Source organism: Daphnia magna, linkage group LG1 (assembly GCF_020631705.1).
Source record: "Daphnia magna isolate NIES linkage group LG1, ASM2063170v1.1, whole genome shotgun sequence".
Lineage (NCBI taxonomy): Eukaryota > Metazoa > Arthropoda > Branchiopoda > Diplostraca > Daphniidae > Daphnia > Daphnia magna.
In genome coordinates, this window is record NC_059182.1 from 9,058,814 (window position 1) to 9,074,649 (window position 15,836).

At 37.2% G+C, this 15,836-nt stretch overlaps 3 protein-coding genes and 1 long non-coding RNA gene across 5 annotated transcripts; 2 read left to right on the forward strand and 2 right to left on the reverse strand.

Annotated features, from left to right (window-relative positions):
• Positions 1–1,543: 1,543 nt before the first annotated feature.
• Positions 1,544–3,522, forward strand: LOC123474552. 2 transcript variants are annotated; one of them, XM_045176766.1, is made up of 6 exons: positions 1,544–1,651; positions 1,776–2,063; positions 2,161–2,458; positions 2,521–2,988; positions 3,054–3,282; positions 3,352–3,522. In XM_045176766.1, the coding sequence occupies exons 3-6, from the start codon at positions 2,199–2,201 to the stop codon at positions 3,499–3,501; spliced, it is 1,107 nt and encodes a 368-aa protein (XP_045032701.1). In that variant the 5' UTR covers positions 1,544–1,651; positions 1,776–2,063; positions 2,161–2,198; the 3' UTR covers positions 3,502–3,522. The 2 variants fall into 2 exon arrangements, with proteins under 2 accessions (XP_045032701.1, XP_045032698.1); XM_045176763.1 differs by lacking the exon at positions 1,544–1,651 and having other exon boundaries at positions 1,687–2,063.
• A 6,725-nt stretch (positions 3,523–10,247) lies between these two features.
• Positions 10,248–10,990, reverse strand: LOC116927738. Its single transcript, XM_032934789.2, has 2 exons — positions 10,833–10,990; positions 10,248–10,777 (listed from the first exon to the last, which is right to left on the reverse strand). Exons 1-2 carry the CDS (start codon positions 10,941–10,943, stop codon positions 10,337–10,339), a joined length of 552 nt encoding a protein of 183 aa, XP_032790680.2. The 5' UTR covers positions 10,944–10,990; the 3' UTR covers positions 10,248–10,336.
• A 1,378-nt stretch (positions 10,991–12,368) lies between these two features.
• On the forward strand, positions 12,369–13,193 carry LOC116921706. Its single transcript, XR_004393521.2, has 4 exons — positions 12,369–12,550; positions 12,610–12,811; positions 12,879–12,976; positions 13,048–13,193. It is a non-coding gene; the product is annotated as an uncharacterized LOC116921706 (long non-coding RNA).
• Positions 13,194–13,870: 677 nt separating this feature from the next.
• Positions 13,871–14,883, reverse strand: LOC116936671 (putative nuclease HARBI1). Its single transcript, XM_032943884.1, has 5 exons — positions 14,836–14,883; positions 14,509–14,649; positions 14,408–14,440; positions 14,047–14,102; positions 13,871–13,979 (listed from the first exon to the last, which is right to left on the reverse strand). Exons 1-5 carry the CDS (start codon positions 14,881–14,883, stop codon positions 13,871–13,873), a joined length of 387 nt encoding a protein of 128 aa, XP_032799775.1.
• Positions 14,884–15,836: the final 953 nt, after the last annotated feature.

Here is a 15,836-nt window from a genome sequence, read left to right on the forward strand (position 1 = left end):
AACTCATCATTCAACTGCTTTAAAAGATCGTTTCATACCCATGAATATACATAAGTATCTTACCATTAATAACCAGATACTACATTACAAATAGACTTAAAACATTTTTTACTTTTCTATAGCAGCGATTCGAACGAGGGACTCTAGTTCCATAGTAATCAGAATCAGCATTACGAATGTGCTATACGCTTTTAACACATTGTAAAAGTTTGAGTGGTGAAAGAATCGACAATAGGTGACGCTTAGATCAGGTGCTATGTAAAAAAAGAAAAAAAATCTGAGCACTTGAAATTGATCCCAGTGCCCCTGGTGGCGCAAGCACAAATCTGAATTTTCTCTGTAAAACATTTGAGTGTAACGACTTTGGGGTATAGGGAAGCATTTTTTAGTTCAAATAGTTAAAAACATGCACTATATTCTAATAGAGTAAAGAAAAACGCGTCGTTCGGCATAAAAAAATTAATTTAAGGATGTTTTGAAGTATTTTATTTACATTTTTGGAAACGCCGGAATTAACATGGCGTTTATGGGGAGAGAAGTGGTGTACCTAATCATGTGAACGATACTTTAGCGCCCTGGGTGTAGCTCCTACAATTTTTTCATGTTAAGATAACTTTTAGAGCACATTCTCTTCTGATAGAGGAAAAAAGAAAAAACAATTTAGTCCTTACCAGTAAAAAGATATTTAAGTTTTCCTGAGACCCGTAGCGCCATAAGAATGCACTAAAAAAACGGGTGTGTACCTTATCTTTTGGTGGGTACTTTATGTCACAAGGATAGACTAGACACATTGTACTTTTTGTAGACCATACTTTATTTTATTTAACCACTGGATGAGAGTATATCAAGTAAGGCCGAGAAGAGATAGACAGTCCACCAGGTAAAGGTAACATATGATCAAGCAAGCAGACTATTCGCACACAGAGTAAATTGGCTGTAGTGCCACCTAGTGGCTCAATCAGAATACTCAACTTGACCAGGGGCCGTATTCTAGCCTTGGCTTATTTTCTAGTCATGAACTTACGAAAATATCTTATAAAATTTTCTTACTCAAGTTAGAAAATATTCAGGTAATATAATGAGTTCAATATTTCCAAAAAACCAAATTCCAGCATTTTTTTTCAAGATTTATTACTTTAACTTAAGCCAAGTTAAAATTATAAGATCAAATTTTTTAAGCATAGAATTTTTTTGTTCTTGGAAAGTGGAACTTATTGTAACCAATAAAAATATTCGTTTCATGACATTTGGTTTGGTAATCGATGCTGTTTAGTTTATTGCTAGAAAAATATACAAGGAATCTACTAGAATTTTTTGTTCAAATTACAAGACTTTTTCAATCTGTACAAGTTGTTTTAATTTGAACCTGTATTAGTATTTCATTGTTCTAGTCAACAAGTAACGTGAATATAAAAGCCCCAGCAGCAGTTAAAGACAAAGCGTGGTCCGCCTTACAAATAAAACTTAAGATGATTAATATATTGCAAGAAAGGTATTTTTTCATATTTATACAGTCGCGGCTGTAAGTTTCTTTACGTGTAGCCATGAAGGAGGAATGGAGGAGGCGCTACTCGCATAAGGCCCTGCAAAGAAAAGTGACGCTATGCTGTTATTGCCGTTGGCAGTAAATTAGTTCTCAATTTCTCACTAGGTGCGGAAGGGTAGTCTTACATGTTGAAATTTAGATGTCGGTTTCCATCGTTACGCAAGTTTAGTCTGCTGTCAGCCAAAAACAGAAAGCATTTCAAACGTGAAAATGTCTTGTTGTGTTTTAGGATGTAGAACAGGATATAAGCCGACCAAAAAATATCCGAATCCTTTAAAACATTGTGTTTTTACCTTCCCTAAAGACGTGGAATTGAGGGCAAAATGGATTGCTGCTGTTGGGCGATCACATTGGAATCCAACTTGCAGAAGTGTAGTTTGTGCACGACATTTTCTTTCCAGTGACTGTCGCGAAGATAACAGAATTATTGCAGATGAATCAGTGAATTTATTTGACAGTTTTCGTAAACGTCTTTTGCCAACAGCCATCCCATCTGTAAACCTTACACCACAAGAAGGTATAAGTTGTTCATCGATAATTGTTTGTATACATCTAATTTTTTTCTACAGCTGTTAATTAATAGTTCTAATTCTCTATCTTTTGCTATATGTAAGAGAGTCAACCAAGGTTACCAACCATTAGGAAAAGAAAAATGTTAGAGGATTCTGTTATCTGTTCAGCTTCATCAATGCCTGTGAAAAGAAAAACATATGAAAGAAACAAATGCCATCTCATAATGCCAGACAGCCAAACATCGCAACCAGTAGCAACTTTAACTCGATCTCTCTCTTTGGCAGAGGGGATTGATTACTGTGTTAATGAAATCGGCCACAGAAACGTAAACTATGACGAACAACAAGTTGTAAATTCACCTACCATGCATGAGGCTTATAATTCTGAGACAGGAACAAGGTAACGGTTATATTTAGTAAATAATGTTACATGGGATTTTAAATAACAAAACATTTTTTTAGTTGTGAAATGGAGACCAACGACACACAAGAAGAATCAATCTGCGTCGAAACCGAAAACCTGCCTACAAACTGCCCCAAGGTCGATGACCCAGAAATTTTCCCACCGACAGAGGTGTGGACCGAACTCAAGCTAGGAGTATGTAACATACCTGCTCATAGATTACATTTAGTGGAAGCAATAGTTGTTGACGGATGTCCTACGGTTATCAAGTCAGCCACCATCGATTTTCTTCAAGCTACGGTTACAAAATACATGCTAGGCAAATTATGCGACCAAGCTAATACTGGAATATCCAATCCCCAAACATTTTCAACTATCGCCGAAGCAAACAAAATGTTGCGAGATTTTGCAACACAAGATAGGTGTGTTGGAATCAGCGATCCTGCATTCAAAGATATAGTCCGCGTTGCAACTGCATCACATCTACATGAGCCTGAGGACGATACAAAAATTTGGAGAGCTAAAAAGTAAGACACCTTGCTACACATTTTCTTTTCTGGTTAATTTTGTAACATTTGAATCTTCAATTCAGTTGTCACTTGCTTGCGGCGACAGATAGCGCCATATGTGTTGAATGCAAATCGCTTCTGCCTGCATTGGTCATGAGCCGCTACCGTGCCACCAAAACAGGAAAAAGTGCTGCGAATAAGGTGATTCACGCATACAAAACTAAAGAAGAACTACAGTATGCACTTAATCAGGCAACAAGAAAAATTAAAGTGCTGGAAAGGTGGAAGAAACGCGCGCTTGCACGATTAAAGGTATGGGAAAATAACGTTTATTATCATGGTGGATTCTATTAATTTACAACTTTTGTTCCGACTTACTAGACCCTGAAGGCAGAGGTATGCAACATTCGCTTAAAACTGGCCGAAGCTGCTAAAACAACCACATTACAACACCTCATGAAGAATATGAAGACACCCATGGACCCCAAGGTAAAAACTTATCACGCTCCGTCATGCACTTCACCTGTATAACTATACCTTAAAGCGTCCACACATCACTGAAATCTACACCACCCGTTATTCATCAACTACACATATACCATGCTCCCTTTATTACATACCAAAAATGAATTTGTGACGGCAGGGTTCATATTTTCCCTGTTAATCGTCTTTTATGAATCCCTGTAGCCTCCATGTATCACATTTTGAACAACTGTCTCCCTGTAGATTGCACACTTCATCTAAAAACACATTTATTTACGCACTTCGTCCCACTCGACCTACTACACTATTGTATATTGTTATTTGCACACAATTATTGTTAGTATTTGGTTATGATAAACGATTCATATCTTCTCGGTGTATTTCAGGCCAAGTTAACTCTACAAACAATTTTAGCCCGGGCACAAGTTCAAAGCAAACACGGAATGCGCTACGAGGCAGAGTGGTTGCTCGAATGTCTTCTTCTTAGAATCAAAAGTGTTGCGGCATACGAACATATAAGAAGACTCAAGCTCCTTCCCCTACCTAGCTGTAGCACTTTGCGACGACTTCTTAGCGGTGTTAGTTGCCATTTCGGTTTCAACACGGCAGCCCTGAAGGCCGTAGAAAAAATTGTGGAAGGGAAATCAGGAAAAGATCTTTCAGTCATCCTCACTTTCGACGAAATAGCCCTTACTCCGCAACCGAATTTCAACCAAGAATCGCTTGCTATAGACGGTTTTGTGAACCTTAGTATTGATCCCGTTTACAACAGAGATGAAATGGAGCATCATGATGAGGTAGACGCGTCGCGACCAGAGCCTAATATAAGCGAGACTCCAGTGCTAGCAGATCATGCTCTGGTTTTCATGGTTCGACCGCTACTGAGTAATTGGGTTCAACCGTTTGGAGTGTTTGCTTCTGCTGGAGCTGCTTCCGGCGATGATTTGCATCGCTTAGTTATTGCTGCGATTATACGGCTTGAAGCTCGCGGTGTCCGGGTATTGGCAGCTGTAAGTGATGGCGCATCTACTAACATGAAATTTTGGAAGCTCACCGGAGCCGGCGTTGAAAAGAAAGGTGATGAAGAAACAGTCACGAATTCATTTCCTCACCCCATAGATCCTGATCGAAAAATTCATGTACTCCAAGACCCACCCCATGCATTCAAATGCGTGCGGAACCAACTTTACAATCACGAAACAGTGCAGGTTCGTCAATTGAATATTTAGAGCGATTACATTACTGTATTACATTTTGTTTCAATGAACAGTGTCAAGGGGAATTGATGACTCCCCATCAGCTAATAGCTGAGTTATATGATACTGATGCAGTATTTGGTGAAGGAGCGGCCTGTCCAAAGCTGAGAAAGATGCATATAAACCCCACCTCATTTCAGAAAATGAATGTCAGCTTAGCTATGCAGGTATCGCTTCAAACAAGTGTTGTCCGCAGTATCAGTGTAATATAACATTTATACCTTCTATCAGGTTCTTTCTTCTTCAGTTGCCAAGGGGCTGGAATACTACCGCACTTGTCCTCAAATTGAAGAAGAAGTTAGGAGAAAGTTTGTCAAAAGCAAACCAGTAGAAGAATTACTACAATTACTGAACGACTGCTTCGACACCATGAATGCCCGTAGGCCACGCGACGGCATTAAAAAGGAGAAATGGCAGGAAAAAAAAGAGGTAAACATTTCTTCACTATTTTGTTTGATGAAAGCTATATATGTAAGCCTGATGAATCTGACGTTACGTTTGATATTAATAGAAGCTGCTCAAATTGGATGAAATCTTACGTGAAACTACAGTTTTCATCAAGATGAAGCTCTCAGTTGTTCCTAAGCCGAAAGATCGTACGCAGTCTTTTTATCAAGGGGTGGCACGTCCGGAATTACCTCCACCTTTTGTCTCTAAAGACACAATAAAGGCTCTACGAATAACTATCAAATCAATAATAGACCTGATTGAGCTTTTATTGGGCCCTTCGTTCAACTTGACCTATGTCCTCACAGCAAAATTTAATCAAGATTGTTTGGAGGTAAGGTTATATAGTTGTGCAATGGCGCACGTTAATAACTGATTTGATGACAAGGATATATTTCATTTTTTTATACAGAGGTTTTTTGGGATCATTCGCTCAGCGGGTGGAGCACAAAACAAACCAACCGCATCCTCATTTCTCCAACTGTTCAGAATGCTCAGCTTATATTACCCGACCAAGACCATTCTCCGAGGATGCAACGTCGATGGAGAGGAGAAAATAGAAATGCTGACATCATACATGGATTGGCTGGTCCAGCGTTTTAAAGATAACGTGAAAGTTAACAAATCTCTCAAGGACTACATGAAGGACCTTCTGCTAACCAACATGAAGGTAGACCATGATAACAACAGCGATTTTGACGTAGATGTGTCGGCCAAAAATCAAAATGTCGTATTTCAAATCAGTGGCTATTTGATACATCGTTTTGTTAAAAATGGCAATTATTGCCATGAATGCCACCAAACGATGGAATTTAAATTGGAAAATTTACCTGCGGATTTTACGGCTCATTTTCTCACGAAAACAAAAAGCAGGGGGAAATTGAGAAACTCTTCCCCGAAACTGTTTGAATTGTTGAAAAGAGTAGAATTTTATGTGTTAGACTTTTGCGCTGTTGGAGATATAATTCATTTCGATTCTTTTCGTGATATTCTCTATACTCTTTGCGTCGATAAGCTTCCAAAAGTGGGCTGTCCTACTCACTTTTTGAAATTAATGAGCAATATTATTTATGATTTTTTAGTGATTCGTTATAAATACGTAACTAAACAAATGAGCGATGATTTGTGCGGAGCGATTCACACCAAAAAACATGCTCATTCAAAACTTTCAAAATTGTAGACCCTCATGTACCTTATTTATTACTAGTCTACCACCTGAGAGAATAAATTTTTAGTTTTTTTGAACTCGCGCGTTTTATTAGCATCACAATAAAAAGTACATGGAAGGCTACCCTTCCGCACCTAGTGACAAAAAAGGGAATCAATCTTTTGCCAACGGCAATAACAGCATAGCGTCACTTTTCAGCCGAAGTGGGCCCTCCTCCTTTCCTCCTTCATGGTGTAGCTAAAAAACCCGCTCTTTTACTGTGTATTGGCGGATGGTATGTGCCTATGGCAGAGGTTGAGATACCTTATTTGTTCTCTCTATTTTGTTTCTTACACCCTACCCCTCCGCCCATATGTAATTTTTTTTAAAGAGAAAAACTGAAGTTAAGAAAAAAAACCGTGCTTAAGCCAAGGCTAGAATACGGCCCCAGGGGTCGAATTCTGACTTTCTTACTTTACTTAGTGTATTTTTCCTTCTTTTACTTTCGACCATCATTTTTCAAAGTCAAAGTAGAATTTTCGATTCCTAACTTTCACCGAAAAAGTAAAGTTTGATTCTGAGTCAGATTGAACTTAAAAACAACGTTTACTTTCAAAGTAAGGATCTAGACTTTCCTTGACTTCACGAGAACTTAACTTACGAGAAATTCAATGGTAAGAATGTCAAACAATCAAGCTTGTAGACCCTGAGCGGATGCTGAGTTGCAAGTTCTCGCATTGATCGCAATTGCGTATTGTTGGATTCACCCCATCTTTTCCTCTCGTAAAAACCGGTTTTTTTGTTTCCTGTGTTATTATTAGAAGGAATTGAAACTTTATTTTAATTTTAAAGTGTACGTTGATTTTTTGGTGATTTAATACAATTTTTTTTCAACCAACATCTTCGTTTCTTTTTTTTTAAATAAATTTTTAAAGAATTGGGTTTACATTGAAATTGTCAGCTGACGGACTGAACACCACAAAGTGAAGTCAATGTGGTATGGCCTCTGCCATGGCAGTGGGAAATATTCCCCTTAGTCATACATTTAATCTTTTCAAACTTTCTCCTTACTTAGAAGGTTTAGTGGAAAAGGAAAAAAAGATTTATTTGGAAAAGTTGTGTACCCTAAATATTGATTTAGGGTATTTATTCTTCCAAACGAAATGTGGCAAAAACAAATTTCTTTGCTAGAAAAGTTCCTGCCTAACATAACTGTTCATGACATTTACGTTTTCTTAATTGCAAGAAGAAGTAGGGACACTGAATTGCAACTTAATGCCCACAAAACTATGTCTGATTCTCTGCAATATGTCAAGTGGGGCTGGGTATCTGCCTTGTCAGGAATCCATTTGCCTAACGACAAAGTTTTAGTAAAGGCTGCTGTTCCTCATTCACAGTCATTGAGGAAAAAAGAAGTTACACCGTGGGTTGCAATTCATCCCAACAAATCTATCATTGCAGCTCACTGTCCTTGCACAACTGGGTAAGACAAATTTTAACGTAAAATGGTTTCTAACATGTAACACACTATTTTAAATAATTTAGGCTAGGTAATGTTTGTTGTCATGTTGGTGCACTTATGTACAGCATCATCTATGCGATGAATGTGCCTTGTACTGCTCAAGAAAACAAGTGGCTTGATACCCACACAAAACATCACATAGTAAGTTGAATATACAAATCAAACTATACATACGCTTATAATTTGACTTTTCTTAGGGGCTCATCCACCAGCTATGTCAACTGAATACTTCACAATAAAAAAACACAGATGAAGAAGAATTTAATAAGAATTAAAAGATGAAAATGATATCCACCACAACGATTCCGGAAATTACATTAGAAGAAATTTCTTCTTTTCACAGTAAGCTGGTTTCTCAGCGCGCAGTCCAGTTGTACGTCCTTGATGAATTTGCTGCAAACTTCGTTCCACCAGATCTCCCGACTCCCATCACAGAAATCTTTAACGCTGGCTTTTTAAACAAACCATTTGAAACAGTGCTAGCAGAGATCGATAGACTTCTTCAAACTGACCTGTTTACAGTTACAGCAAACCAATCAGAATCTGTGCAAAAACTAACTAAAGGACAAACCAAAGCTAAGTTGTGGAACATCTATCGATCTGGACTTTGCACTGCATCGAAGTCTCATACCATTTGCCACACGAACATTGTGAAACCATGTACGTCGCTCCTAAAATCAAATCGTTATCCTGCTGACAACATTTTTTCAACTGAGGCAACAAGGTATTTGTAATTCTTTGTGTATTTGGTTCTAGTGTATAAATAAAGAATCTCTATTTATCTAGGTATGGCATTGAAAATGAAACCAAGTGCCTTAAGAAAGGAATATGCTGGTTGCGTGAACGAAATCTCCACCCATCATTTACCGTGACAAAATGTGGATTAATATTGTCGACTAGTTTTCTGGGAATGGCAGCATCCCCTGACAGCTTGTTCGTCTGTGAATGCCACGGTCGTTGTGTGGTAGAAGTAAAGTGTTCATGGAAACATCGTAATGCTGCTTCAATAAGTCAGGTTGCTTTAGATAACAATAATTTTTGTTTGATGTACGACTGTGAGGAGGAAGCATTCTTCTTTTAAAAAAACCATCTGTGCTTTTATCAGATACAACAGCAAATGATTGTTTGTGATTGTACTTATGGAATTTTCATGATGTTCATAGAAAAAGACATTTGTGTTATCAGCATTCCTTTTGACAAAGTGGTTGCGGACGAAATAATCTCAAAAACACATAAATATATGAGGCAAGTTATGTTACCGCAATTACTTTGTGAGCATTACGTTAAATCAAACAACGTAAGTGAACTAAGTTTAAAAGAAAACGTTATTATTGAACTAGTCATAAGTGATTTAAACGTTGAAGTCCCATCAGTGACAGAAATGGGAGTTGAGCTAGCAAACCAAAGAGCAAACCAAAGTTATCTTATTTGTTGTCAAGATGACAAAAAACGCGATAAAACTGTTACGTGTAGTAATAGTTCCTGCCTGATATATACCTTCCATAAAAGTTGTGTAGTCCCACCAAGAAAACGATTTAGTAACAATTGGATGTGTAAAACGTGTACAAATGCTTTAAAAAAGGTAAAAATGAATAGCGAGAACAACGTCCCCAGTACTAAGAAAGCTTTGGGTGGAAAAAGTAAGGTCCTCAGCGCAAAGAATGTGTAATTTGATATGGTTATTCATTACATGTAATTAAATGCAACCGAGAAATGAAAAATATAAACATTTAAATCGTTTACTTTTTCATGAATCACCAGGGCGGTACCATCGATGGCATAGCGTTCATAAGGCAACAGCATACAACAACAATTTTATCAATGAACGCATTTCTATTAAAATCAATATTCATTTCAGGAATCTTTATTGGACCACGAAGGATTGTATACTTTTTCCTTAAGTTACCTATTCCTCTCTCAATGTGTATTCTCTCATTAGAAACGATCCGCGAAAATTCTGTCTCAGACCCTTCTAGCTGCGGTCTAAGTCCCTTAAAAGCAGGAGTTACTAATGTAGCGCCAAGTGCCTCGATTTCTTCACCTATCAAAAATCCATGATTTGCTTGATCTCCTTCTCTTACATATTTGACAAATTCAGATTGCCTCACAATTTCTACATCTGTGCTGCGGCCAACGAATCCTTTGGAACAAAAGTTAATTGATCCCTGTGGGGTCATGCTCACCATATATTTTGCAGTATGATGAGACTTATATTTGGAATAACATGAAGCCTTATCAATGATGTTTGAATGCATCTCGCAGTTAATCTCAAAACAGTCTAGTATAGCGATACAATTCGGATAATGTTTTCTGAAAGACAGTGGCATTGTAAGTTTAGATGCCTTACTATCAGGCAAAAGCAATAAAGCAGGTGGAAGACGAACGTACATTACATCTATAAATTTCTCAATGTAACGTTTTACTGTTGTACGATGAATGTCAAATCTGTAAGCAAAGTCTTTGTTTCCCAAATTTAATCTAAGCTTCATAAGAGTTAAAATGAATTGTTCTTTAAGTGAAATTTTTTAATCTGGGATCATGATGTAAAGCAGGATGTAAAGCATAAAAAATATCAGAAAGTAGATCGAAACTACTTAACCCTGTGTAATATAAAATCATTTCCTTATCCTGCTTTAGTTGATGTAACATAGATTTACTAAGTTTCAGTTTTTCTAATGCATCAAATGCAGTCAATTCAGCTTGTTGTCTCTTTACCAATAATTCTTCTATTGAAGCACTTAACATCTCTACCTTTCTAAGGGCTGCATCCCTTTCCAATGTCATTTGTTGTAGTTGGTGTTGAAGCGATGTTATTTCTTTTTGGAATGGATCATTTTTCATTTCAGGAATGAAAGTTTGTTCCATGTCATTCAGTGTAGTGTAATTAACTGGCTCAACATTGAAAACTTCAGCAACCGATTCTTCTTTAATGTTTGTTGATGTGTCTGGTTCCTGCATAAAATAGAGTATTATAAAATGTCACGATGAAACTAAAATAATGAGTTACCTGTATTAAGTCCGGTGTCATTTTGTCACCAATACAAGTTTTCAAGAAATCTTTTTTTTTGCCTCCGTATGTATCTACTACTTGTTTTGGTTGAAGTTTGTCCACCAACATCAATACTGGGTAACCAATCTGGATGAGTCTCGTCTTTATTATTGCTAGGTTTCCCTAAATATAGATATGGGTACAGTGCCGGTCCAGTTATAGAACCGCCTAGCTATGGAACCGGCTCGGTTATCGAACCGATTTTTCTTTGCCGTGTTTCAGTGCCACCGTTGGCCGTATTATGAACTATATAGATTTTCTATGGCGGGAATGAACGGGTTTTGCCTTTTGAAACATGCAAAAAAATATTACTGTAATGGGTTTTATCTTTTTAGGCAATGTTGTACATCGGTTCAATGACACAACTAATAATAATAGGCGTTAAAGTTATTCATACCAAATACAATAATAATAGGCGGTAAAGTTATTCATACCAAATACAATAGAATACAATAGCTTCCTTTATTCATTCTTATCTTCTAGCACCTTGTTCCATTCCAGTCCTTCTACCAACTCTAATTTCATTTTCCTTCTGTTATGACAACAGTTCTTCTAGTTCATCAAACCACTTCCTCTGTGGATGGTCCCCAACCAATGAAGATACACTATTATCTCACCATTCATAGCCATAGACTATATTACACAGAAATTAAAAACCTTTTTAGGTTAGTCATAGCAGCGGTTCGAACACCGGACTCTAGTTCCATAGCAAACAGCATTACCACTCTGCTATGTGCCCTTACATTCTAAGACCGCCAAAGTTTGAGGGATGAAAGAACCGACGATAGGTGGCACTAAGATAGGGTGCTTGGTTATAGAACCATTCAGTTATAGAACCGCGCACAGGCCGGTTCTATAACTGGACCGGCACTGTACAACTAAATGGTGTTGTATATACACGATAAGTTGCTTTTGCAGTTACCATTTATGAAATGCTTCCCACAAACTAAAATCTTCAAATTAGGTGGCAAATCTAAATTCAACTTCAGCACCTTAAGCCAAGCCACTCTTCTTCTTTGTTGTTTCTCTTTTTAGAAGTACAACGTGCATTAACTTTTGGTATTCGGAAATAAGATACCACTGTGGTTTTTTTACATCCTTTTACACAGCAAATATCACCACCCATGATGAAACTGTCAAGGATTTTGAACTTTACGGACTGACGTTTGATCAAACAAAGGGAAAAAATTGCAGAAGCGTCTGCTTTTACATGTAAACACAATTCTTTAACAATTTATTTAAAAAAAAAGAAACGAAGATATGGGTTGAAAAAAATTGTATTAAATCACCAAAAATAACAAGGTACACTTTAAAATTAAAATGAAGTTTCAATTCCTTCTAATAATAACACAGGAAACAAATAAATGGTTTTTACGAGAGGAAAAGATGGGATGAATCCGACAATACGCAATTGGGATCAATGCGAGAACTTGCAACTCAGCATCCGCTCAGGGTCTATGGGCATGCATAGCAGATGAAAGCGATTGACAACACGCTAACTACAATTGTTATTGTTTTCACTGCCCTATTAAAGTGCATTACATGCGTATTTTCTAAAATGGGTCCAAAAAGTCGACTGGAAAGGAGATAAATGTGATTCCAAGTAGTCGAACGAAAAGAGAGTATTGGACGGATGGTGAAACTGACACCCTTTTGTTTATTGTGTTATCTTTGAGGTTAAAGTGTGCATTTGTCGTTCATAATACTCATTTCTTAATCAATTTATGTTGTATAGGATGCTATTTCTGGTGCTTTTAGTGCCGTAATTACAAAAGAAAGTAGGAAGACTGCATGGATCGAAATCACTGCATTTATTGCCATGAAACATCCTGATTGCCCTGTAAAGACGGAGAGAAGTGTTCGAAAAAAATGGAACAACTTCGAAACCAAAGAAAAGGCAGTCATTCGCCATCACCTTTCAGGATTGAATGAAACAGGTAATATCTATACATACACTGTCAATGTGCAGTGTTAATATCTATAAATTCTTTTAAAAATGTATAGGTTGTGGCCCATCGAATCGACCACTCTGCAACTTGTTCCAAAAATATTGGGAGTAGTATTTGGGAATTTACAATCCTTTTGTGGCTGCTGAAATTGATGTAAATTTATTGGATATAAGTAATTGGTATACTATTGACCATCAATAATGCTATTTTATTTTATTTGATAGATGGGTATAGACACTGAGAAGGATGTTGTCTTCATGAACGAAGTTGAGATGGCCGACCACATTTTGGGAAGGCCAACTAGTAGCACACCAGCAGCAATCAATGAAGTCGGATAATGAAAGTGATTGCAATCTTCAGGATGACGAGAGTGATGGAATCATCGGGTATGTAGCAATGATGATAACATACGTCAATGCAACAGTTAATTAAATTTTAGTTTCAGTTAAAATAATGGCGGAGATATTACTGCTCGTACCGAAATGACAACTTCTCCTCCGCCGTCAAACAGTTTAGACATTTGGGCTGAGCCAGCGGAATTTACGGCCCAATCCGCCGATCTTTCTCACCCAGAAGCAAAAGCAAAAAGCCTGAAACGTGCGAGCTCTACTGTGCTGCCTTTCCAGAGTACCAGAAACAGCAGTAGCCCAAATTCAAACACAGTAGAAACCATCCTAAAGCAGGGCAGGTAAAAAGTGTCAAAAACACTGCGGGGGACTTTAAAAAAAAATTCTCTCTACGAGTCCCGTTATACAACAGCTCATGCGCGAATGATGGAACAACGAATGCGTTTGCTTTCGATTACAATAGATATAAGAGAAAAGCTGAACGATCCATTGTCACGGGATAAAATACCTGTAGATCTGCAGAATATTATCTTTCACCCATATGATAACATTTTAAAGCACTGTTCCCTAAGTTGTGTATTGAATGTTTTTGTCATTTAATACACCTTTATTAACAGAAAACATTTTCCGTTATACGTCTCCTTTTTGTACCGCCCAACTGCCTCAAATCATTATCAGACTAGTTTTTATTCTCGTTGTTTCATACAATGTTATCTACATTATCGATTTCTAACTCTATGCTGTCCTCGTCTAGTGGCATTTTCCGATCGATTGCAATATTATGTAGAAGACAACAATCTACCGTAATCCTGAGAGATAGATATTAAATTTTAAATACAAAAAATCACTTAAAAGTAAACGAGAGATCGGTATTACCAAGATGCTTTCGTCGGTGACATCTTTATCTCACCATGTAACACGTGACATTTTTTCTTTAGGAGACCGAAAGACCTTTCGATTGTACATCTGGTAGACTTATGTGAGTTGTTGAATCGTATCTATAAATCAAATAACTAGGAGTAAAAGTAGATATATTTTACCCGGAATCTAGTGTTAATAATACTTCAGGCTGTGTCACGGGCTCTACATCAGGAGTGATAAGAAAATTCGTATTTGCATAACCACTGTCACCCATCAAAAATCCCTCCCTAAATTTGCCATTGATAAAACGTTTATAAATGAGGCTGCCTTTAAAAATAGATGAAACATAGCAAGATCCTGGTTTATTCGCACACACGCTAAGAAATCGATGATTTGCCTCGCATGTAGCCTGAATTCCAATGACAAACGCAATTAGAAAACGATTACAATATGACAGTGCTATTATTAGTTACTTACCTGTACATTTAAAGAATGATAATTTTTACGATTTACATAGGCTTTTTCGTGGTTCTTAGGTCTGACAATACTAATATGTGTTCCATCAATACACCCAAAGACCTCTGGCATAAGAGCGATTTCTTGAAAATCATTCTTTACCTTATTATTATAGAGCTTAACATTAGAAATGCACTGAATACCGTTAATTATATGTATGAATATTACATGGAAAAGCGTAGCTGGAAATTGTATATGATTGTTAGTAATCATACACAAAGCTAAAGAGACACGAGCAATAGAACGACGTACTGATGACTGGCTGTAGCGCAGAACATTTCCTACAACGGTTTGGAAAGAACCAGCTGCATAAAACTGCAACGAAATCCAAAGCATGTCAATCGGCTCTAGATTTCTTGTGTCCATGATCTTTGACTTGGGCAGGAGATGTTGAATAAGATCTATAGAAGTGTTTCTCAAGTTAAATACATACTATGAATTGTTTGCATTAGTTGAATTACCCATTATAAACTCGATACTTCCCTGTGGAATCTGAATGTCTTCACAATTCTGTCTTCAGAGAAGTAGCCAAAGATGTCATTGCGTGTTTGATAAAACGGTAGCAATTTACTCGTGCGAGTCTTTTTGCAATCTCTTTTATCTTCTTTATCACTTGATTCAATGTTCTATTCCTTACTAAAATAAGAAAATCTTCCAAAAAAATCATCTATTATGGCGTTTTCACAAGCCATGTTTAAGAGTATTTAAAACCGCGTAGTTGACAGCTTTTTCTGCACATACAAAGTGACCTCGCGAGGTCACTTTCAAAAAGCTTACTTTCGTGAAAGTAAGAGACCAATTTTTGAGTTTTGAAAGTGAAGTAGGCTTCTTAACTTTGATAAATTTGTTTGAGAATACTACTTTGATAAAAAGGTGAAAGAAAAGTAATAAACGGCTACTTTGGCCCGTTTGAAAGTCAAGTAAGTTACTTTGTGAAAGTCAGAATTCGTACCCAGTATTCTCAACACCTCCCCTCAAGCTGAGGATTCCCTGACATCAATGATTCCCATTTGATGACGCATATTTTGAAAGTGGGCAGTTTCTAGAGGCAGAATTTCTGCAAGCTGATCCTCTGTTACAACGTACTGTAAATCGATTACACCATTCTTGAATTGGCAATGGCTTTCTGCTAGCTTCCAGTGTCCCCCGATGTCATTCATCCTTGATTGCTTTTTGGCACCTTCTGAAAGGTAGATATCTCCTTCCAGCTCTCACTTATCAATGCTTCCTTATTTCCTTTTAATTCTTTCATCTTTTCTGTTGGTTTCGGCCATAGAACGGCACTTTAT